Raw genomic sequence first — 26,592 nt, 5'->3', positions numbered from 1 at the left:
TATATATATTGAATATTAAACTTCTTTTTGCGAATTAGTGCATTATATTTTGTTATTAATTTTTAAAATATCTAAATAAACTTTACTACAAACTTTTTTTTTTTTAAAGAAAGTTCATGCTACCAATTTTAAATTTATTTTCTCTTTCACCAATCATATCCAGATTGATTGTTTGAACTTTCAAACTTAATCGATCCCTAGAATAAATATTTTGTATTTATAAGAATTAACCTTCTAAAACGTTTAACGTAACTGTTATGTTTAAAGTGTTCCGGAGTGAGTCTTCTGATAACTTGAACATATCGATCATTAAAAAAAAATATTTTGTTTGAAAACTAGAAAGTTAATTAAAACAGGATTTTAACATTTATTTATGTTTGAAATTATCATATTTCATAGTAATTATGTATATATTTTTAATCAGTAATACGTATGAAAAATCATCAGGTACAAGTATTGCAAAATGACAATAAATAAAGCAGCTATTTTATCTATATCGGATTTTAGGTTAATACAATTTTAATACACAGATTTCTCATTAATGACAAAGATGTATTTTTAGTTTGATTTCATCATTAAGTTAACTTCGTGTTAGTTAGTATCAAATCATTACAATTATTTAATTACAACTCAGTTTATTATAAATACTTACAATACTGGTAAAAACTAATTCGGTGTCGTTTCGAAGATCATTGCGTTGACTCAAAACGCCACCAACGTTGAAGAATAAAATTGAATATACAAAAGCACTTGCAGAAAAATCCTTCATTTTCGAACTATGGTTCCTAAATGGCTTTTATGATTATTTCATCTATTGATAAACTAAGTTACTACTAGTGAGAGTTTGTGTATCTTGGTAAATGGAATCAATGCTTGGTACTGACTAGAATTAACAGAAGGCGTATTCTATAGCCTTTTATCAGCCAATCTTACCCTTATCAAATCTCAACAAGTATTGCATTGAGTGATTTATTGTATACTAATGGATTTCGAAATATTTTAATAAATCTTCATTTGCGCTTTTTCGAAGAAAAAAAAACCAGTCTCTGATAGCTCTTTATTTGTTTGCTTTTGGACTGATTATGAGTACAAGCCTGAGTCTATATATCAGCCAGGTATTTTTGACCCATATTTAATTATGAGTTGAGACCATAAATTAATGTGGTTTAGTAGTTTTAATGAACAATAAATCATACATAAGTGTTCGTGGCCATTACAGTAAGGATTTAGTATTCTGTGTACACAGTCAAAGCAAGAAAATATATATATATGCGTGTCTCTGTGGTTTTATCAGGAAATAAACTATTAGAGTTAATCGATCATTTAGGATGTTTTATTTTTGGACAATTTACGGGAAAATTTGAGAATGAGGATTGAAACCTGTTGTCGAATGTACTTACTCTTTTATTTTCGTTTGAATTAAAATTTAAAAAAATAGTATTTTTAACTTTATGCATTATTTAATTTGTTAAATAAAACAACAACAAAAAAAAACTGAAAACTATAATGAATGAAAGAATGAAAATCAATCTTTATTCTGGGACACTTGGTCTCCTAATAATAATAATTAGGAACAGTTTTAGCAGCTTTTGTCTGGCTTCATTAACTTTTTTAACAGAATTAAATGAATCTATAACTGTATTTAAATAAAATAAAATTTGAACAAAAATACTTATTTATCTATGCTTATAATGTTTTATATTATTCGCAAGTTCACGGAAGTTTGATAGTGAAGAAAATGGATATATAGTTGATGTTTGAATAAGGTTAAGGAGGAAACTCAACGGATGGATATGAGTAAGGAATTCCAAAATGAGGTAGCATAGCAAAAGATTTTTCATAGGAGGTTGTTCTGTAGGTAGGGATATAGAGATGGGTAGGTTAGGATCTTGTGTTTAATAGCTGAATGGCATTACCAGTGATGCGGCGAGAGGGATGCGCTGGGATTTTTTTGAGCTCTGCTCTACCCCTCACACGTGGGGGATAGAGTGGGCTCAGGGATCCTCAGGTCGATTGTGTAAATATTGTATATATTATTTTATCACTATGTTATTTTATTTTTCATACAGATAGTTTGATTATGTTCATCTTGTCTATTCTTTTGTTTGTATATATTTTAAGAGAGTTTTTTATTTTTTTTTATTTTAGTATGTATGAGATCATTCGTCAATATTACCTATTGCCCACAACTGTGTGGCAGATTGTAATATCTATCAATAAATAAATCTATCAAATCAATAGCTGGATGGATAAACGTTAATTTCCATTCAGTGTGGAATAGAAAACTAGAAAAGATACAATATTATTTTTCTTTGTTAGGGGAGTGACAGTTAGAAGTATAGTCTCCCTCCCCCCCTCATCTCTGCCATATCTTCGCAATTTTAATCATCGTATAAACAATAAAATCACTTTCTATTTATTGTCAAAATCAGGGTAAAATACCATCTTTGTACCTACAAAATAAAATATGATCTCATATGATTGGTTTATATTCTTTTTTTCTCTAGTTTTAAAAATATTATTTCTAGCCATAATTACTTGATTGAATAAGTAATTAACTTGTTTATCCTCTCGTATTTTATATTATAAGAAATGTTATTAGCTGATATTGGTTTAAAATAGTGAATTTGAACATTGAACACTTTCGCTCATACCTTCCACATTACTCGCATCCAAATACCTGATTATCTCAAGGTTCTCTCTGTTCTATTATCTTAATTCTCCTTGTTGTTTTCCCCTTAAGTATACAGTAGTGATTATTTACAATAGGTAACAAATAGATTATTTCAGATTTATTTTTAGGTCGTTTTCATATCTATGTTTGTAAATCATAAAAAAAGGCAAAAATATTGACGTCTAAGATATTAATAGTTAGAATTTTTTTTTTAAACCTATATTAGTTAATATGTTGAAATTTCATTATCTATAAAAAAAAGTTTTATTTTTAATGTCATTTGTTTATCAGAATCTTTACTGGTCATTCACTTATTGCACCACGTTCTTTTTGTTTGTTTGCCGTTCACTACAAATCACTTCGTCACTCTACCTTTTTGTTTTGTTTTGTTTTTTGTGGGGGGGAGGGGTTAATTATTCTTTTTTTTTTTTTTTAATTAAATTAATTGATATTCACAACTTTATTAAAAATATATAGAATAAGTAAATTTGATGTTAGTTGTACAATGGCATGTGGAGAAGCTACCCATTGATGGAACTTCAATAACATTTTTAGGAATCTTGACGATATTTTCTTTTCAAACGCCTAAGAGGATTGTCAGGTAATGAATGAAGGATATGCCAGGCTATAAACAGGTGGGTTTGGGTAGTTAGGAGGTTTATCCTGGCAGGATTGGTATCTAATTTTGGAAAAATATGTAGCATATGGAACATAGAGGTTCAATGGATGTGTGGTTAGTTCAGTTTTCTTTTTGATAAAGGTTGAGTTTTCGAATCGAATTAAAATGCTGGTTTGGAAAGCTCCATCTACTGGTGGTTATATGAAGTACACGTTGATCCTCAATGTCCAGATATGGTATTAAAAAATGTGGAAGAAAATTTGCTATTTTTCATTGAAGGAATTAATGGGTTATTTATCCATGAAATAATTTTTTAAAAAATTGACAATTTGATATGGTGTGGATATCATTAGCAAATTATTTTTTTAATTAGTGTATCAAATTAAAAAATATTTCTCAAGCCGTAGCTTGTAGTAAAAAGCGTTTTACATTGAGTGGACATTTTCATTTGAATGACATTTCGCATAAGATAGACTATGAAACATTTTTTACTTTTAAGTTGCAAAACCAGCTATTTTGAGGAATTTTTGCTGCAAAGGTTAATACCCTAATTTAGTCCAAATTCTGAGTTATTTTGCAACTAATTTTCAGATAAATCTAAGAATAAGAAAATTAAATTTTTATATAATTTTTTCAAGTTTTTGTAAACTCGATTTTTCATCAAATTGAAGTTAAAATTTCATAATACATTATCGTTGTTTTTAGAATGAATAATGGTGCAACTATCTGCTGCAACGCACTTCATAAATGAAACTATTGAAATTTAATTTTCATATTTTTGGACAGGTGAAACAGGTTGTTTCACTCATACTTATTTTGCTGTATCTTCAGTTTATTTCTTGAATAATGTCAATGTCTTCGTTATTTTAGTGTGAATTCAAGTATATAGACATTGATGTTTAAGTTGAAGATAGGTTGTTTGATTCTAATGCGATAAATGTAAAATAATTGTGAGAAATATTTTCAAGTGAAGAGTTCCATTGTAAATTATTCGTTTTAATTAGGACCATTGGTTTATTAGGAGTATTGTTAAATGAGGAACATTTACTGGACTAAAAAGAATTACATGTTAGATAAAAGAATAACTTCACTGGCCTAATTTACTTTGCTCGTGTTTCGTTTATGCACAGATGATAATTGTTTATAATGGTGATTAATAAGTATAAATATCATAAATAAAACATTAAGAAATTTAAAAAAAAAATATGTGCATTTACAATAGGGTTATAAATTAATTTTATAATATTACAATTTAACATTTCATATTTTTTTAAATTATTCATTTGATGTGAAATCGAACGGTCACGCCTTATTTCCAGTATCAATTTATTTTAGCTGATCGGAGATGATATTTTCTTACAGTTCCCTTCTGATGTTTCTGGGTTCATTTTCTGCTAATTCTGAAATAATGAAGAATTTTGTTAAGGCAGTATTTTCTGTGAAATATGAAATTAATGTATTAGTGTCAAGTTTTGCCACTAATATTTCTTAGAAGGGGTTTCCCACCAATTTTTTACACTCCGCGCCCCAATCCTTAGGAATGGCATCCGTCAAGAGTGTCTCGAAGTTGTCCAAAGGGCACGACGCAGTACATCCAGGGATTGTAAATAAAGACGGTTCTTCAGTTGAATTCTTGTAGTATACCTGCAATTTCCTAAACAAAGTCCTAACAGATTTAGAAAATTATATTGCCATGTGGTTTGCGTTGGTTGAGTTAGTCGTTTGTTATAGGCAATCTAAAGTCAAGATTAGAGTTGAAGCATATATTGCAAATCATTGTAATCCACTAGGGATGAGCGAAAATACTTATATACCTCACCAATTTTCAAAATTGAAAACAATATTTAGGGTTGATGGCCCAAATAAGGCCTACCAAAGGTTTGGACAGCTGTAGCCCACTCAATATCCAATCTGAAATTTTGCCTACAGCAAGAATGATCTATCTATTTTCAAAATAACATAAGGAAGTCGATTTAGAAGGAAGTTTGAGAGGAATTTAGACGAAAATTAATTTTATTGTTTTATTAATGTATAAAAAACACTAAACAAAATGGTAGAAGTGGGAAGTAAGAGTTTAGTAATCCGAATGATACTTCTTCAACACTTCAATCCTTTGATGTAAATATAAGCTAACCATTTCTGTCTATCTACCCAGACCTCCATTAATTTTTTTTTATATTAAGGTTTTATATGGATTTAGTGAATGACACAATTTCTTCCTTATTAAACTATAATAGTTTATTTCATATCATACAGCAACGTTTCGGGAGATTTCCCCCATCTTCAGGCTGCTAAAAAACAAATTCAACAAAAACCATAAACATGTGCTTATAACAACATTAATATATCATTTACAATCAAAGAACTATTTATAAATTATTTACTGTATAACAAAAACCTATATATGATATATAATTTTCTCCTATTGTCTTATTTGCTAATATATTATAATATTAATGTCATTGTTGAGTAAAAACTTTCTATTAGTCATACATTGTAGGAGAATAATTACCTTTCTGAAGGTTATATTCCAATGTGATAACAACCATATAGACTATAAAATAATTTTCTCCTACCTCCTTTATCACAAAGATGAACATTAAAAGTTAAAATTAACAATTTTTCAAAAACCATTTCTATTCTATTTATTATATAACATTATTTTCTTCTATAATTATAAACACTTTGACTAAAATTAAATTCTACATTATATAAAAAACCAACATTATAATTAAAACACTAATTTATTTAGTTATAAGCACATGTTTATGGTTTTTGTTGAATTTGTTTTTTAGCAGCCTGAAGATGGGGGAAATCTCCCGAAACGTTGCTGCATAATATGAAATAAACTATTATAGTTTAATAAGGAAGAAATTGTGTCATTCACTAAATCCATATAATACCATAAGAATCTTCCAGTTAAAGGATTATTAAATTTATATTAAGGTTATGTATTCACTGTATCTGGGATTGAGAATGGAATGATCGTGTATTATACCCTTAAATAAGAGAGGACCAATTCAGGAATATATTTTTCTTATTAAAACATTGGCTCATGATATTGGAAATACAAATAAGTTTCTGCAGTTTCATTAAAGATGCCCCCAGAAGATTTGTTGGAATTTTACGTATTATCGTAAGTTTGGACATCTGGTAAACACATAACCTTGAAGTATTAATAACTCCGTATCAGCATCATATATGTTTTCGTGCGAAAATTTCAAATTTTGTGACAAGTACACCCACTTCGTTAAAAAAAACAACGAAATTCTACTAAAACCCTAGTAATATTCTGAAAGTATAAATTTTTAGCTATTGAAATCATTAACAAGTTTCCAGATAGCTGAAATATTCAAAAGAAACATGAGAACTTTTTTTTTTTTTGTTTTTACTTTATTTTATTCACAACTCTAAAAGCCTTTTTACAACCAGCCAATGAGATGTACAAAGAAGAAAAAAAAACAATGTCATGAAGGCATGAAGGTTAAGGTCATCCAATGATGCCTATCCATTAAAATTGAAATTTAAGAGGTCCCTATTCCAGCTCTTTCGTAAACGTCGTCTCGTGTTGATAGTTCTTGAATTAGAGGGTTAGTGTGTATTTCGTGAAAACGTTTATATAATGATATAATGGTTGTTTTTACGTAGGGAGTTCGTAAGTCATTGTGTAAGTTCTGATCAGTCTTTGTAATTTTGATTGAAATTGTTGCAGTTTCAGTTTTTGGCATATCCGTAAATTTGTGCAACGTAAGTCCAAATCGGTCTAAAAAGGTAAGTATAAATCTTTAGTTTTTTCTGAAAGTGGTGTTTTTGATCGTTTATTTAAAAGATGAAATAATAATTTAAGTCGGAAATTTAGGTATTGTTTTGTTATTTTTATGTGGGAGGTCCATGTAAGTCGTTTGTACAATGTCAATCCAAGGTAAAACATGAGAACTTAGCTCAAAAATAACAACGATGTGCACTCTGGCCTCAAAGCAACACAGAATCGCAGAATCCGTTTTTCCATAACCTCCTGTTGTTGTGATGTCTTCTATAAGTGGTTTTTTTTTTCAACTATCCCATCTTTATATTATTTTTCAGTATTAGGCCTTATTTGGGCCACCTGCTTTTAGTTGATAAACTGTTTATTCTTTTACGATATCTATTTCAATTGAAGTATAAATTGTTATCCTTTAGTGCATGTATATATATGTCTACAATTTTTTTCACTTTTTATAGCTTTTTTTTTTTCAATTCGTGGTTTGAATTTCATCTAAGACTGAAAAATTATCTTCATCGGACTTCGCTGCAAAACCCTTATAAAGTTTCTTTTTCTTTTTTCGTCCCCCTAAAGGCAATCTCAGAATCTGCCCCTAAATTACATGAATTTCTAATTTAAAGATTACTTCTCACAAGTAATCAAGTTCTGTTGAAGCAGAAATATAAAATTTAAATATTTTGTGACAATACTCTTCCTATCCCGATTGACTTTTACCTAATGAATAAATATTAATATAATAGCCTTTCCTACCCTAAATTAATAATTTATAATTAATACTCACTATACTAGTGGAGACTAGTTCATAAAGATCTAGTTGCTGTTCAATTTTCACTACATAACTAAATTGCAAAAAAAAACAATAAATATACATATTAAATCAGGCATCCTTGTGCTCATGGCAAACGTTTGAAGTGCAGTGGTTCAGAATTTATGATGTTTGAAAATTAACAGGCAATAAATTCTGCTCTACTCTTAAAAAAAAAAAAACACAGCATATTATTTTAAGATTTATATTTATCTTCTTAATTAGTTTTTTAGCTGCCTGTGCTTATTATTAGATTTAAAGCTTCTTTTAAACTACCTATCAATACCATGTACTTACCCAAATCCTTTTAAAGAATTTAATTTATTTTAAGTTAAAAAAAAATTAATAAAAATAATAATAAATATATATATCATAATTAGACCTATATGTTAAGTAAAACTGATCTCATGCCGATATTCGATTTAGAAATAATTGAAAGATTTTTCGTCTTAATTTTTGATAGAAGTACTTAAAACGATGTTGTGAATTGTTTGTTTAATTTATTATCTTACATTTACAATTAATGAATGTGATGAAAAAAAAAAAATAGCTTCCACTATTCGATTTTCATTTTTCATGTTTTTCTGCAAAGTAGATGAAATATCTAATTCTTTTGGAACAATTTCTAAAAAAAAAACTGCCAAGTTCATAAGTCAGTATTGCTTCCACTATTTTTAATTAGAAGGAATATAATATAATAGAAATAATGTAATAACTCATATCTAACTGCCTACGTTGAATCAAATGAGCTGAAATTCGGTTGTTTTTTAGGCTGATTTTATGTTGTTTTATCAATACCATAAAAGTTGAGGGAATTTTTTCATATCAAATTGATTTTTCCGCATTTTTAATTTTTTTTTTTTGCATCTCTAGAGGTGAGGAGACAGAGATATAGGCAATTTGTAAGTTAATTGATTTGCTGTAATTGACTGTTGGAAATATTAACTTCTACTATTTCTTCTTTTTTTTTTACCATAATTAAGGTTTACTTGCGTTTGATGTATAAAGTTAATGGAACAATTAAATCAATTTTTTCCAGAGTAAATTGGGGGAAAGGACAATCATGTGTAATATAATCTCGTGGACAAAGCTATATATTTGTCTATGCTTTCTTATTATGTAGATCTCCAAAAAAAAAATTGTTTGGCATTTTTCATGGAAACTATTTAAAAGCTGTGTTTTAAATTCTCATATCTGAATTTTTAAGTAATGACGTCGAGCAATGGATAATTTAATTTTAAAACTTTTGTTGTATTATTAAACTCGCCCATTTTTCCAACTAATTGAAGTCAAAGTTCCAAATTCAGTCGTATAGTTTATCACCATATATAAAATGAATGAATGTGCAACCTAACTCGGGGATTCCGCGTGTGTGATTTTACCTCACATCTCAAGATTTTCTCTTAGCAACAACATATCAATTTCTATACGTTTAATAAAGTTATTTTATTGTTTTTTTGGATAAAGGGATATGTAAGAGCACAAAATGGGGTAAAAAAAAAAAAAAGTCAAATTAAAATGTTTTAAATTAATAAAAAAATATTCTTGCAAGTAATGAGTATTTTGGCGTGTTTTACTTTTCATTTTATCGTAGAAAAATGATATCATTTTTTGCTTGTGTATATAATATATTTTTCTTTTTTTTTTTATCAAATAAATGTTAAAATTGAGTTAAGTTTTTACATAATTATTTATTCATTTATGAATTATGAAAATGATACTTTTAAAAGAAAAATACTTAAAGCCATTTATTTATTACCCAGTAATTCATAAAAAATGATAATAATTATATAGTTAATTTTTAGTCGAACATGAAAAATTTAAACCATCATTATGCAGAGGTCTTAGGTGAAATTAATTTATGATGAATATAGTTGAATTTTAGATAATTGTTTGTAACTAAATTTTATAGGATTTTTTATAACAAAATAAATAATTAAATAGGCACAAAAAAAATGATAATATACCCAATCTGGGGCCTGCCTGTGCCATAAGGAAAGCCTATTGGCTTTCTAATACTATTGTATTAGTCCATAAATACAAGTACACAAATTATAAAGTACAACCACTTATACATTTTGTTTCTTAATATTGACGACTATCAGAGGTATTACATGAGTTTAAAAGTAGAAAATGATCTAGCAGAATTGTATAAGTCAGTGAAATTATGCCAAATACAAACTACAAGATTCATAGTATTAGTTTGTTATGAAACAGGGCCCTGGTTGTTGAGGAAGGTCTTATAATATGTTGTGGTAGTATATTACAAAAATTGTGAATAATATAATTTATTATTAAATGCTATAGTGACAAATAAAGATAAATTAAAACATAAAATGGTGCAAATTTATTAGTAAAGGAATATGCTTTCCCTTATTGGTTGTTGTTTATAGGTTTATTTTTGACGGTAGTAAATTGACTTGGGCAAAGTAGCCTGCAACTTTTATAAATCAATGTGAGGCTGTGATACTAAAATTAAGTTATGCAAGTTGTAATTAATAATGTTTTTGATACTGTTAATAGGAAATTATAACTAAAGCTGTTATTTTATTAAAATGTCCCTGATGATGATGGATCGGCCGAAACTATTGGACATGTAATATGTTTTAATAAAGATGGTTGACACTATTTGGATAATTTTTTTTATTATTGGTAAAAAAAGCAATCTCGAACTGGTATATAATGGTTTATATTTATAAAATATAAATATCATTAAAAATTAAAAATAAATATATACGCATATATAATTGATTTAGGAATTAAGGTTACATTTTTTAAAATTAATTTATTTGATGTCAACTCAGGTATACATAAGGAGTATTTACAGTTTCAATTTATTTTAGCGGATCGTAGACGATAATTTCTTGAAGTTAAATACCTCCTGATGTTTCTGGGTTCATTTTCTAATAGCTCTGGAATAATAAATAATTCTGTCAATAAGTTTGTTATGGTTCTGTGAAATAGCAACTTCACATGTTTGCGTAAAATTTAGATTAGACTAATATTTACCTGGAATGGGTTGATCAAAGATGGGTTTTCTCACCAATGTTTTACACTCAGCGTCCCAATTCTTAGGAATGACATCCGTCAAGAGTGTCTCGAAATAGTCTAATGGACACGACGAAGTACACCCAGGAATAGTGAGTAAGGACGGTTCAGCAGTTGAGTTCTTGTAGAATACCTGAAATTTAAAATTCAACTCCATAATAGAAATCTTAAGAAATTTTTGAAATGTTTTTTTTTATTTTTAGACATTTTTTATTGATTCTTAATACTGAAATTGATTGTGTTCTGAGTATTTTAATCACTCTAATGAAGAACAAAAGTAAACTATTAATCATTGTATCATAGTGTGTTTTGGCCGACAGAGTTTTTAGTATGTTGTATTGTACAACTAATCGGTGGTAAGGTTATAAATAAGTGATAACCTGAAAAAACATTTATATGCTACTTGTAACTTTTTATACTTTGTTACGATTTTTATCATTCGTATCTCTTCAATTCGTGAATTCTGTTTTTTAACAATTTTAACGAGCTTGATTATTATGCTAAGTAAATAATGCCATGATTTACATAAAATTCGTTTTGCTTATAAAAAGTATCTTGATTTCACTGTCACAAAGATTCCTTCGAGTTTCGATTTGACTGTATACGAGCCGGCAACTTTAGTTTCATTGTTTGGAAAGTCTAATAATAATAATAATGAATATTGTTAGAACCCATGAAGAGCCAGGCTTGCTTAATAAGGAAGTACTGTTACTAGACGAACGGTGACACAACGAGGGGATTTTTCATGATTACTTTTAACTAGATTTTCTCCAATTAAAAGTACATACTTAATGAGGCTGGGGGAACGTGGAAGGCTCCAGAATCCACTGGGTTGACACATCTATTTTTACTAAGTTTTACTTATTATAATAATAATTTTTAGCTTAATAATAATACCTTCCCGGACAGTTTGATAATAAACTCTTAATTAAGGAAAAATCGGTTGAGCGTGACCTTCAACAAATCACCTTCTTGTTTAACCGTTGTTCTAAAAACAAATTTTCATATTTTAATAATATCACTCACACAATGCAACGTGTTCTTAACCCAAATCTCACTTATTTTTCAGGCAATGCATTTGTAGGTTTAAATATTAATAGATACAACATTCCTGTACTATTATCATAAATCTTGACTTTAGACAGTGAGATAGTTGTTACATATGAGCATTATGTTTTTTTTTTTTTATATATGTTTATTGAGATTTACGGGGAGCGACGGTAGCAGCGTGGCAACTAATCCAAAGGTTGTGAGTTCGAGTGCCAGGCCCTACCCGGGTTTTTGCAAGTATAACATTACACAATACTCACTCATAGCATCCCCAGGGCATTTGTGATGCCCGTTAGCCTATGGGTGGTACTCACAAAATTTAGGCGTGGGAGTGACGAACCCATCCTTATGAAAAAACACGTCAAGAAACGCGGGCTTTGACCTCCACGGCCTGTCTGAATAATTGAGATTTGCTACTGTACATAATAATACATTTAGTACATTTGATGTAAGTTTATAATGTAGTGATTTAGGTGTGTAGGGAAACTACCCATTGGAAGCACCCTAATTTTTTAAAAATTAAAAATCCTTTTTTAATTTAAAAAAAAATTTAAAAGTTGTTTGGAATCATAGTGTGTAGAAATAATCGAATGAAGTCAGTAGAATTTGATCTCATCCTACAGAAAGGAACCATCATTTAAATTAGAAAAATATGAACTGGTTCTATGTTATCGTCCCTTAAGTAACAATTCGTGTCTTGCTTGTAACATCCAACCGCGTGCTTATTGGACAGTACAAGCAACTGACTTCGAAAACACTGAACTCTGTACCCGGAAAGATATCACAATAATAGAAATGTAAAAAAATAAAAAATGTAGTATTAGAGACCATATTTACATAAAACAGAAGCCTTTTTATGTGTCGTTAGATAAAATGGTCTGTTTTATTTATTTATTTTTTTATTAGCTGTAAATCCATTTTTCTCAGTTCAGTTACTATGGTTTTATTCTGCAGAATTTTCTCTAATTGTTCACTGCTCTTAATTACTTCTTACAAAACGAAATCCATTTTATTTAAATATATTTTTAGTTATTTTCAAATAATAATACTTACAGATACATAAAATTGTTCATTCTTTTTTCTTAACTCGACTAGCACCGTTGCGATGAATGGGGGCATGTGAGTTTCGAATACGCCCATAGTTTCCAACAAGGCAGATACTGTCGTGTCATGAGCAGAGTAGATGGAAATATTCCTGTTCGGAGTCAGCCTTCCAGATCTCTTCGCTTTCATTTGTTCTATTATATTTTTCAATAGTGGTCCTGAAACAAAATAAAAATAAGTTAATGAAGCAGCAAGGTGGAGGTACATGGTTACAATGCTATGTTTTCATACCTGAGAATAGTCTTTTTAACGTCTTTGTGTATACTGGCATTTTGAATCCGAATGCAGAGATTCCGTACATCTTGTCCGGGAAGACTTCTTTGGTCCATTCAGGAAGTGGGTAATTGTTTAATGTCTATTAGAAAAATTTGTATGTAGAGAAATTATTATGTTCAAATTAATACTTATTATTATTTCAAAATAGTTGTTTTGAATTTAATAATTAATTCATAATCGAGTGTCAGATTGAATACGAATAATTAAACCCAAAAATGGTTTGGGGTAACTTAACCAGATTACCCAGGATATGAGAGCGAAATGATCTATGTATATCTGAAGCTTTTATCAGTCCATTGACGAAATGTTCAATGGAAAGCCTCTCGAATTTTAACTGACATAGGATTAGCATAGATTATTTACTTAGCGTTATAGTACAAGAGCCGGGAAGAAAAAAAGACAGTTATCTCATCCCAATTTTTGATTACTTTAATGAAAAGTAGATATCATTACTAGTCAAAATTGATGAGTCTGCCAAGTATAGGTAGGGGGAATAAAAAATGGCGGATGTTTCAAAACCTTAAAAAAATACTAATTTTTCATTCGAAGCTCTATTTCTTAAAAACTGCCAACAACACTTGAAACTCTAAGAGAACATTATTTAAAGAGGAGTAAATTTGCTGAAATATTAGCCCTAAAAGAGCTATTTACGTCAAATAGTTCTCGAGATAAAGTCTTTTAAAAAACAACATTTCATAAAAATGTACTGAAATATCAGTAGTTAGTTAATTTATTTTGAGAAGTATAAATCTCAGGAATCTTTCGACATATAGATGTCGTAATAGTAATACTATTAGTAATCAAATTAAAGCTAGTTTAATAAGCTTTAAAATATTTTAGGAATCTTACTTTTGTAGGAATAGTAGTTTTCATGATATTTGCTAAAATAAATTGATTTATTGTTGTTCGGACAAGTTTGTTTTATGAAAAACTTCATTTCTGAAACCATATTTGAGCGCTGGCAGACATCTGGACGTACAGATGTCTGCCAGTGCTCAAATTAAAGATAGTTAAATTTACTACAAAATGGTTAAGTGTGTTTATCTTTGTAGGAGTTGTACTTTTTATGATATTTGACAAAATAAACTTATAAAATGAATGATGGATTTTTGAAAAAATATATCTCTAGATCCATAAGACGCACATATGTCTACCAACACTCAAAATAAAGGAAATTTAACTTTCTATAAAGTATTTTATGACACTTAATTTCGTAGAGGTAGTTGTTTTTATGATATTCACATATGAATATGAATTTGGCAAATGAAAGTTTGTCCGAACAACTATAAATCAATTTATTTTAGCAAATTTCATGTAAACTATTACTTCTACGAAGATAAACATTATAAACTACTTTATAGCTAATTAAACTAGCTTTGATTTGAGCGCTAATAGACATCTGTACATCAAATGGTTTTTGAGATATATATTTCTCAAAATAAATTAACTACTGATATTTCAGTACATTTTTATGAAATGTTGCTTTTTAAAAGGCTTTATCTCGAAAACTATTTAACGTAAATAACTCTATTAGGGCTCATGTTTTAGCAAATTTGCTCTTCTTTAGATAATGTTCTTTTAGATTTTGTAGTGTTGTTCCTACTTTTTAAGATATAGAGCTCCGAATAAAAAATTAGTTTTTTTTATAGGTTTGAAACAGCGCCATTTTTTATTCCCTACCTATACTTGGCAGACTCACCAATTTTTATTATTAATTATGCATAGTTTTTATTAAAGTAATCAAAAATTGGGGTGAGATAACTGCCTATTTTCTCCTCTTGTGCTCTTGTACTATTACTTCCCTCACTGCGAATAGAACAGATCAGCATTATCACTACGTAAAAATATTTTCTAATGATTTTTATTGAGATTTTGTATTTGATAGAAAAAATATCAGCTTAATCTAACAGAATGGTGTCCAGCATAACTTCTGGTCCATTTGGGTTGCTGATGAAGTAGTAAAGTATGTTATGAACAAAACATTAAAATTTCAACCCTTACTATAATGAATTGTAGCACAACTTAATACAAGTGTGTCGACAGTTTCTAGATACATCATTAGTATAGTAAAAAGAGCAGATCTATGGGTACCTCATGAACTTAATGAGTGGCAGCAACTGAACCGTTATGAGACATGTGTTTCACTGCTTAGTAGGCAAAAAAACAAGCATTTTCTCAAATGGATAATCACGTGGATTCCATGTATATGACAACAGGCGTTGTATATATATATATATATCGACGAAAGACACATGCCAAAACCAAATTTACATCCAAAAAATTATTAGATTCTGTGTGGTTTATTATTAAATTATTGTTGTTCAATGTTTTGATGTCATAAAGTTGTTTTACGAAATAACCTTTCTCAGTCTAGTATCTAGGGTCAGCGATATATTCACTATTGCTAATCCAAAAACCGCGGCCAACGACTTGATAGTAACCTCCAATCAGCTTACACTCGAATTAAACATTAGTTCGGATTTGCTATGAGTTTTTTTTTCGTTAACATAGTAGCTTCTTGTAAGAATTGGTTATAGCTACCTGAATGTACAGTGTGGAGTAGAGCCATTGGACTTTGATCGGATCATCCACTGCCTCTCCAGCGTGCTTAGTCAGATAGTCGTACAATTCTTGATTCTTTTCGTTGTAAACTTTCATCAAACCGCTGTTGTAAAATTCATCGTATTGTTCTCGATAACTAGGGCAAGGATACTCCATAGACAGAAGCTAAAATAACAGAAATCTGAATTACTGAAGTAAATTTAAATAGCGTGTCAGAGCAACCTCTTTCAGTCAACATACCTTGTCGAGTTTCTGGGGTATGGTGTGGACTGGAACGGGCTGCCATTTGATGACATTGTTCCAGAGCTCGGGGGTAGTCGGGTAGAACATTCCAGCCAGGTTGGATTCAGCACTCATCAGAGTACGGTCCATGTCTGTACTCCTCACATAGACCAAATTCGTGTTGTATTTACCGTCCCGTATTAGAGACAAATACCTATTTCTCAGCCATTTTCCGAGCTCGAAATGCTGCCGTTTTCCATTCTGTGACATTGGTCTGTCATTGAAATCATTATTATAATTATTTTATTATCAAAAAAATGTTAAATATAATAATATTTTTCACTGACATTTGTTAACTGTCCCCATCCTATCGGCCAATATGAGTCGTTTTTGTATGGATCGTTGGTATATGGTACTTCTGGTGTACGTTCGCCATGCCTGTATAACTGAAAAAGTATATCAGTATATAAAAGTATATTTATATAATTATAAGAAAAAAATTAAAAGAAAGGAACGTTTACAACTTGTTTAATCCATTATGGTTTGAAAACAGTGACTCCATCATTGCGGACATTAACTAGTGGCAGCTTTTGTATGATGTTTCTGATACCGAATATCTGTCGGCTGTTGTTCACATAATATCTTGCAAATGTATTAAAGATTTGGGTTTTTTCCATTTTATGTTTTAAGCTCTCTTGATTTTAATAATAGTATGTCTATTTTATTGAATCTATTCATCATAAATCTATTCAATTATTGATTAATTTTAATTCTTAAAAAAGTAATAATATTAATACGCTTTACCATCTTTCCTGTTATAAAAAAATATTTTGTTGATAAACTCCATATTCTTTTACGAAATCAATTTCAGTTGTTTGAACCACTTAAAAGTCAAGATTCGAGTTGAAGTATATATTGCAATCCTTGTTTTATCATCAATTTATACCTTGCGGTAAATGATATAGATGTATTTATGTGTGTGTTTCTGTTCCTACATACTTTATATTTAATTTTTATTGTAAATCATAGTATAAATAATTAATTTTTTTTCTATATTTCCTGTGTTTTAACCGATTTATTCTTGGGATGAAGAATTTATACCAACAAAAATTTTGCAATTTCGTAATATTTTTTATTATAAACTTTAGTAGGCCAGAAACAGCAATCTCAATTTTCCAAATTTTTGGAAAAAAGTCTTATATTAGGTTAAAAAAAAAGATAAGAAAAATATACATTCTCTTATCAACTTACACAATTTTGGTCCCTTTTTACTCTCAACCTTTATTCTTTAATAACTCTTCATATAATAAATAATAAATAATAATAATCACATAATAAGTAATTAATTTAATATACATTACCTTTCAGTCTGGTATAGTTTCCTACAATGATTTTGAAAAATATTTGATACATTTAAGACGAGACAAGTGAATGTTGTGTAATTTGATCATGGACATTAAAAATTAATGTTTAACCATAAAAATATATATACATATTTTATAGCTTATAAAACTTGTAAAAATAAGGATTTAATAAGGTTTTTTTATTCAAGCAAACACTTCCTGGTCCAAAAAATTTCTTATAATACTCTGCTTGCCTGATACGAAATAGACTATCACATTTTATTATTTTTTTTCATAGCATCTTTTTAAATTTAAAATATCACTGAGAATTTACTTTAAGAGGCATTTGTGATTCTTTTCGAACAATCTTAATTACAAACTCATGATGATTGTTCATTTCGTTTCTAAACCTAATAATAATACACATTTATTGGTAGGATATATATCCTTTAAAAAACCCTGTTATATAAATTTCGTGAAATTGATTAATTTTTTATTCTCTCCTACTAATTTATTCGTTTGTGAGTTATTTTTCAATATTCAACATATTATTATCTTTAGAAAAAATAAATTAATTTTATGAATAGATTTATATCACATGGCATTATTTCCTTCGAATTTGCAGTCATTTATTTATAAAAATAAGATAATTAAATAAAAAAAACACAATTCATGGGTGCAAAGTTATAACCTCCACCTCCCCCCTACAAATTAACAAAAAAGTAATTGTAATAATTTTATATTATATTCTCCATATTTTCATCCTTAACAAAAGTAGCAGGAATGTAACGCAATTTAAAAAAATATTGAAAAAATTAAAACCTAAAATATTTTGGTTAAAATCAGGAAGATTTTTTTCACTTTTTTTGTTTTAATTCCAGGTAAAACATTAAAATTGTCTTAATGGAACTTACCACAAAGTTTTTATTTTATTTTATTTCATCTCCTAAAAATAATTTCAAAATCTGCCCCCGAATTACATAAATTTCTAATTTAAAAATTATTCTTACAATCAGTTCTATTAAAGCTGAAATGTAAAATTGAAATATTTTGTGACAATATTGTTACTATCCTTATTGACATTTCCCTAATGAACAAATATTTATATTATAACCTTTCTTGGCTTAATAAAATAATTTGTATGCTAAATAATTAATAAATACTCACGATGCTAGTAAAGACCAGTTCACCACAATCTTCATGCTCTTCAATTTTCAGTCCATAACTAAATTGCAAGAAAACGAGAAATATACCAATTAAAGCAGACATCCTTCTGCTCACGACCAACGTTTAATGTGCAGTGGCTAAAAATGTACGATCTTTGAAAATTAGCAGGCAATCAATTCTTCTCTGCTCGTAAAAGATAAATAACAAATTGTTAAAACATTTATATTTACCTTCTCATTCAATCCTTTATCTGTCTGTGCTTATCATTTCTTTTAAAGCTTCTTTCAAAACACTTTATGCTCTTATCTATATGCTTTTAAAAAATTTAATTTATTTGAAGTTTATAAAAAAAAAAAAAAATTAATTAAAATAATAATAAATCTAGATAGGCTCCTAATCAGATATGTATGCAAAGTGAGATCCCGATTTCAGTTTGATAGTCGTTTTAGATATAATAGATTTTTCATCTTATTTTTTAATAATTATACAGTAATTTTGTTTTGAGATAATGTTAACATATTTTTAATCTGTTTGTTAAATTTATTATCTATATTATTACATTTGTAGCATTTTTTCTAAAAAGTTTTAGATTGTTTTTTTCAAGTTTTCGAAGAAAAATTCTGAAAATACAATAAAGATTGTAAATCCTTAAAAATCGATTCCTACAAATGTGTGAACATTGATGCTCCACAAAGCATAAAAATAGCATTGTTCCTAATAAGCGATGGAGCCTTTAGCTTGAACTGATGTTATTATTTTTAGTCAAATAGGCCGAAAAAGTGAGATGATGTTATGCATGGGCTTACCCAGAGTTGGGAAGCTGCCTCCCCCCCCCCCAAGAGAGAAAAAAATGATTAATTTAATAAAAAATTAATATAGTCAAAAGGGGCAAGACTGGGACTATATGGAGGATGAGCCAATACTTCAATATCGAGTTTCTGGAGCGTTCAAGCGCGTATTTTTTTGCAACCCACAAACTTTATGAAACCCAAGTCTGTTGTGGATGATTTCGTAGGCAGAACCGTGACTAATGTTTCAGACGTTGTGCTACTTCGTCAATAGTTACCCGTCTGTCTAAGAGCACCATTTCACCTGAACGCTCTTTATTTGAGGCGGTAAAAGGCCGGCCTACTCCTTTATTGTGCGTAACACTTGTGTGTCCATTTTTGAATTTTTCAATCCATTCGTTGACACTCCGTTGTGGCAAAACACTGTTCCGGTACTGTACCGAACGTCTGAATTTCGGCCCTTGATGCGCCTTACGACCACAAAGGACGTTACTCGATCACTGGACGCTGCTCTTCTTTAGTGCAAATATAAAGCGGAGTAGCCATAATTAGCAGAATCATAGCGATAACGAAACTAACCTAGCAGCTTGCATAGACACAACAATAAATAAACAAAACATGCGTTATCAACACAAAACGACAGTGCTACCAACATAAACAAAATTATGATTAAATTGTGGATAAATATTGACTTACCCTCGTATATAATGTTCTTAAAACTATGGCTTGCCCCCTCCCCTAATCGACTATGACTTGCCCCTCTCCCCCCCCCCCAGTTTTGATCCTAGGTACGACATTGATATGTTAGGTTCTTCGAAATATTGTTAGAATATCCATTCAGCTTAAAGTTGACTGGAAATTTCTTCTTGCCTTTTTAAAAGGAAAAGGTGGTGCCCTTCATATTGTGTGCATTAACTTCTCTGTAGTCAGCTTGTTCATATTGTCAATCACCTTTGACATGTCACTTTGGTGTGATAGAAATTATGGAGTAAACATTCAAGGCATTGGCAGCTAACGTGACGTTATGGTCCTAATCATATGGAAATAAATAAAAGAACACAAAACAATGAGAAAAGTTATCAGATTTATTATTGCATGAGGGGACACATTTTTTTTTATAATCTAATGAATGAACAAAAAAACAAAAAGTTTCAGTCTGAAAAATAAAACATATGTAGTTGATACACTGTTTTAATGTACGAATTGGTTGACTTATTGTACATATAAATAAAAAATATCAAAATAAAATAAAGAACTGCCAATTTTAAAAATAATAATATATATCGAGAAGGAATAAAAAAAAATCTTAGAGGTAATGGCATAGCCTATCTAAATCCAGGACTTCAATGTCTTAACCTTTTATATAGTGACAATAGGACAGCCATCGTCTCACCTTCCTTCCGCAAAACAGACCTACTTTTACTTCCCGGTGACCCCATTTTGCCTGGCTGCCGGTAGAGATGCCTATTGTCGTGGCTCATAAGATAGGCGAGAGCATAAGAGATTTTTTAAAAATAGTTAATTCATCTCACAGTGCTCAGCTATAGAAAAAAACTAGGAAATGACTTCCCTTTACGTGGACCTGAAACAGAAAAGTCGGACACATGTTGATCTTTTTCACTTCTGATTTTGATAGTCTGCAAAGTTGGCTGTTATCACCAAAATCGAGCTGTTTTCCAATTGTTTTATGATACTTTGACGATCTGTAGAATTGATTTGTGGATTAATTGTAATACCTCGAAATAACATGCCCATTACACTTTTTGTATTGGAGTTACAGAAGATGAAAAAAGGACCAAATGCCTGTTTCTCACCCCATCACACATTGTGAATGTAATGTTTTCCTTATGTTGATAAGTACAATTTGTTAAAAAAAGAAAAAAAAAATCCTTTCAGTTTTTTATTTCTGTTATTAAACAATTTCATTTTTATTATTGCTTATCTAATTTAATAATGTTATATCATCTTTTTACTCCCTTGATTTAACAAGAAGAAATGAATAATTCAGTGAAATTTAGACCAATTTAAATTATTGCTAGTTTACCTGCGAGAACTCTTGCACTAGATGTGTTTTCTTGTTCTCTTCATTGGAAATATAAGCGATGAATGAGCATCATTCCTATAAACACAACCGTACCCAATGAGGGGTAGGGAGAGGCGGTGGGCCCCTCTTCCTTTAGACGTGAAAAAAATTATAAATCTAATTTTTTTAAAAATAGTTTTATAATTAATAAAGCACTGCTATAATTATTTATAATTTTCTTTAAATTTTGGTTTTATTCCCCTTTTCCGTGCGTCAACCAAAACGACCAAGCCACGGTCCTCTGCTAGTTTTTATCTTGGGTACGCCATTGCGTATTAACAGTATTATAAAGAAAGCTTATTCAGTAAACCCCAAAAATGTTTACATATTCAGAAACAGACAGACTAAACATATTATTTCTATATTTGGAGCTCAAAATGTTCTATACATTCTTGGAATATAGCTGTGTAATTTGAGTAATAAAACCTATGAATTGGTTATCACCAATACAATACACCTATACAACATCACCTTGTTTCAAAACATTCATTGTATCTTGTAAATATATTTGAGCCCTTGAAAACAAGAATCCCATGGCAACTATGACATTGTGGATGGTAAGCTTAGAATGAGGTTTGACCTATTCCTAATTCGTGCGTTATCTCAAAACTGTTCATTTTTAATCTAAAAAACTCTGTACTTAACTTACGTTCTGTACGACCTTTAAGTATTTAAAAACCAATTTTTATTGTCTCGATCCCCAACTTGTCTTTGTCCAAGTTTTGAAAATTCTCACTTTTTTTCAATAACTTTCATTTAAGTTCCAGTGAGAATTTAAGAATCGAAATTATGAAACGTCATTTCCTTTCTTTTGATATCTACTTTTCAAAATCTATCGCTCCTAAGAGTCGTTCAATTAAAATACAAGGATGAAAGACATTAACGCTCTTACCCCGTTTCTTTGGGGCAAGTGCTTACATTTGCCTGGATTGGAACTTGCTAATTTTATTATAAAATTAATTAACTGATTATTTCCAAGGTTGTTCTGCCTGTAATTAAAATTTGTATGGCATATTTAATGACAAAGTCCCTGCTCTCAACCTTTAAAAGAAATTTTGAATGTCTTTGCAAAATCAAATTAAAAAAAAAACCTATAATTGTCGACTTCCCATATTGCCTTAATCAAAAAAATCCTTTTTAATCTTGAATGAGGCAAATATTTTTTAATTTTTGAAAATAATGACAACAATAAGATGATTATTCGTTTATTATACAAATTATTGATAACGACATAAACAAACCATAAATAAAGTACAAACATACACTTTACATACATAATATTTTACAGTTATTAACACTCATTTTATGATATATTAGGCTTGTTTCTACCCGAGTTTTGACTATCATCAAACTGAAGGTGTTCCTAAGACAGGTTTTGAAACGTAAACCCGTACTTCGCTTGCGCGCACCAAGTTAACGATAGTAAAAACTCTTGTTATTACAAGCCTATTGTATATGTAATAGTTTATCACAAAATTCACAGTGAAACTAACATTTTTTCACTTGTTTTATGTACAGCTTTCTCTCTTAAGAAAGTTATGAGTCACAACATACAAATGTAATTTTTAATCGCAGTAGATGAATTAGACGAAAGACGTGATTGATTCTAAAATCATTTTTTTTTTTAATTCTCTGTCATTCTTCTAATCTCTAATAAGGATATTAATTTTAATTAATTGTTGTTTGCCTCACGCGCTAATATAAAATCAACTAACATATTAGCAAACAAAAAATTTAATTGTTTTTCTGAACACTAATCAAGAGATCTAAAACACAAAAGTTCACTAGTATAACTATAAATTACTTTGAATTACTATTATATATTTTTAGGCATTTTCCGAGGGTCAGTTAAGTTCTACCAGTTATTTAATGCGCGTTGTTAATTGATAAAAAGGATGTTATTAACAACGATCAAATGCGATAGCGATATCGATCTTCTTTATTTTTCTAAATGAAATTGAAATAATTGATTTTTTAAAATGAATACTGTAATTTTCTTCAGTTCTGGTCCTCACGGTCTTAAGTAATATTTTAAAAGTATTTGTTGGAAATCGCAGAAGGGTTCGGGATATATTTATTTTAACGAAATAATTTAATAGATTTAATTCATGTTATTCCCAGTTAAAAAGAAATATTACGTTAAAGTAGTCTGTAATAATCACGATTATAAACGCAGGTTCGAAAACTGAATAGGATTTTATAACAATCCACATTTTTAGCTATTACTACTTAATAAAGAAGTTAAATATAACGAATATATAAGTTTTAAATATATTTTTTATTTTATAAATTATTAAAAAATGTACTTTATCCATGTATGTAAGGACGTACTGATTGTGTGAAATGCCTCAATTTTACTATCGTATTATCTTCTATTTTTTTAAAACGTGTATACATAAATAATATATTATTACTTATATATTCGTTTGATTTGTTATATTTATATTTCCAAATCTTTGCCAAGCCTATCAAAGCGATCGGTTTATTAAGTAATTCTAGTGTCTCACAGGTTTTAATGAAACTGTTTTAAGTGAATCTAGGCTTTAAAATATTGGTCTTTAGAAAAAAAAATTTTGAATATTAAATTGACTATTTTGGAAAGTATTTTTCTTTGTGATTTGTTTATAACTCAGGTGGGAGTAAGTTGCTCTGTCGATGAAATATTTTTATTGACCTTAAACTAACTAACGCAACTATTTTTAAATCTAATTTTATTTTATGTTAACCTTAAAACTTAGAAATTTGTTGGTTCTGCATCCTTGAATATTCGAAATATCTGGTTTATTGAATTAATACCGAATAATTATTTGAGATGTCGTCTCCAGTAATGAGAAGATTCAATACATATCTGTAATTATTATCTAGCTGTCACTCCCGAATCGCATTGTCCACATCGCGAGTCCTGGTCTCAGCAAGAGAGTACGTATATCAAATCAGCCGAAGAGACATGGTCCTGGACATGATATCCTGGACTTGGCGAGGAAGTAATCCTCGTCCTAAGACATGATGGAGTACGGGATGTAGTCCCTGTGTGACTGATAGATCGGCGAGGTCTGTCCTATAGGTTCTTTGTGAGTCCCGCTGAGCAGCTCGCTCATGAAGGATATGTAGGTGATGGCCAACCTCAGCGTCTCGATCCTGGAAAGCCTCTTCTCGTATGCGAACGTCGGTACCTTCCGCCGCAGCTTATCGAAGGCCTCGTTGAGATTGAACATTCTCCTTCGCTCCCTGATATTGGCTGCCCTGCGCTGGGCTATGGTGGCCACCCTGCGGCGCGGCTTCCTCTGTCCGGGTACCGGGCTGGTCTGGCTTCTGCTCAGCATCCTGTGAAACAACATCCTGTAAAGAATTAGTTGCATGGATAATATATGTGTCATATATTTAGACATGGAGGGCTGTATTTGAAACAATGTTGGTGCTTTGCTTATATAGTGGCACATCTTACAAAAAAAAGTTCTTATTTTAATTTAAATTACACGGATTCTAAAAATAGTACCGCAGACTACAATTACTTTACGTCCCGTAGACTTTCCCCATGCTGTTAGAGTTTTTACAAAGTACCTCCAATCTACAGTACAATATCTATGGCTTATCTGAAGCAGTAAATAATATTTTTTTGTTAGATATGCCACTATTCAATCAAAGCAGCCATATATATAATCAATAAATAAAAGCAACTTTATATGGAATTGTATAATGGTCACATAGTGGAAATTATTATTGGAAAATCTTAGGATTGTGGCAAATCTTGTGTGCGTCATGCTAGTCATCTCTTAATAAATTGGCGTCAACTTTAATCGGATATCTGTTCAGCAGTATGTACATTATATCAAGTGCAACATAGGCCAGTTGTAGCCGAAAAAGTTGAAGCGTCGCCTTAGCAACCTCGAGTCTGCAACTGCATCAGTTCGAATTCGGCCTGTGAGAGTTGACTTTTATTTCATAACGGACTCTTGCAATGAAAACATGACCTCCACTCTGATCAGAATATGGTTACCAGTAGATAATTCCTTCCTCCCCTCTCTCCCTCCCCCCTGTCTATGCCAGAATTAATAATGGGGTGGGTTAAAAAAAATGTTCGGAGCAAGATGATAAAAGTCTAGCTAGGCTTAATGTTCTGAAAAAATCTAGTTACGTCATTTTTATACATTTCAGGCTAGAAATAAACGTAAGTTTTATCATAAAATTGTATAAGTATCTTTTCATTTTGTTTTATAAAACTCTATCCAATTTTAGTTAAGGGCTATACTCCTGTCTTGAGTTGCCCATTGTATATCAGCAAATATTTTCATCCAATTTTTACCTCCATTTCTGGTTTGTGAACATTTGACGCTCATTTCTAAAGACGTCCTCGGCACACTACTCGCCCAATACCGATTTTGGAAAATATTGGGCCAAACTGGACTCGGCCTGCGAGACTCTACCTTAAAAGATAGAATATTTACTGGGTTTCTCTCGGCTCGTGCGGACTTTAGTGTTATGTCTAATTGAATGATCATCTAACAATCACTCCTTTAGAATCCCTGCGAAACCAGCTATTTTATGAATATCATGTTCCGTTATAATCCAATTTACGATTTCGATTATGGATATCCCAAAAGGCATTGCAGTTTTTTACTATAGATTTCTTACATCAGACCTCACCGCTCAGAGACATTGAAAAAAAAATTAGTTGTTACCTCATTCTAGTTGTAACCACCAATAACTCTCCTTGACGTTGTATAAGCTGGTGAGCTAGTTTGTGGTGACAAACTATAAAAAAATATTAACAAGTATATTTTATTTGAGCAATAAAAAAAAAGGTCATGTAATGTTGGGTATAAATGTAACGTAAATAATTGATATTATTAATTAGTTATCATTAATGTTTTAATCATTATTATTAATATTACTCTATACATATTGAATTGTAGGAAGATAGTCCAAGTGGCGGTCTATAAAGGTATCAAAATAGTAAAAGAACACTATTTATTGTTAATCAACGTTTCGCCCCACACAATAAATAGTTTTCTTTTCCTATTTTGATACCATTATAGAACGCCACCTGGACTATCTTCCTACAATCTTCTTCATATAGTCAACTATCTT

The 26,592-nt window shown here is 30.0% G+C and overlaps 2 protein-coding genes across 4 annotated transcripts in view; one reads left to right on the top strand and one right to left on the bottom strand.

Moving 5' to 3' along the window:
* LOC106683178 (uncharacterized) overlaps positions 1-18,832 on the bottom strand; it is a 27,104-nt gene extending 8,272 nt beyond the window's left edge. Inside the window, exons 1-9 of the mRNA XM_067049214.1 lie at positions 18,634-18,832; positions 16,471-16,569; positions 16,142-16,384; positions 15,881-16,066; positions 13,295-13,418; positions 13,013-13,221; positions 10,871-11,042; positions 2,443-2,453; positions 653-793 (exon numbers count right to left, since the gene is read on the bottom strand). Of these exons, the coding sequence (XP_066905315.1) occupies positions 653-793; positions 2,443-2,453; positions 10,871-11,042; positions 13,013-13,221; positions 13,295-13,418; positions 15,881-16,066; positions 16,142-16,384; positions 16,471-16,569; positions 18,634-18,735 (1,287 nt within the window). The 5' untranslated portion in view covers positions 18,736-18,832. The remainder of the gene's footprint in view (positions 1-652; positions 794-2,442; positions 2,454-10,870; positions 11,043-13,012; positions 13,222-13,294; positions 13,419-15,880; positions 16,067-16,141; positions 16,385-16,470; positions 16,570-18,633) is intronic.
* LOC106683187 (plasma membrane ascorbate-dependent reductase CYBRD1) overlaps positions 1-26,592 on the top strand; it is a 178,258-nt gene that overhangs the window by 45,114 nt on the left and 106,552 nt on the right. The window lies entirely within an intron of this gene.

The sequence above is a fragment of the Halyomorpha halys genome, unplaced genomic scaffold (assembly GCF_000696795.3).
Source record: "Halyomorpha halys isolate HHAL.00 unplaced genomic scaffold, Hhal_1.1 Scaffold472.1, whole genome shotgun sequence".
NCBI classification, from domain to species: Eukaryota; Metazoa; Arthropoda; class Insecta; order Hemiptera; family Pentatomidae; genus Halyomorpha; species Halyomorpha halys.
The sequence above is the reverse complement of the archived record's forward strand: the minus strand, read 5'-3'. Positions and strand labels throughout refer to the sequence as shown.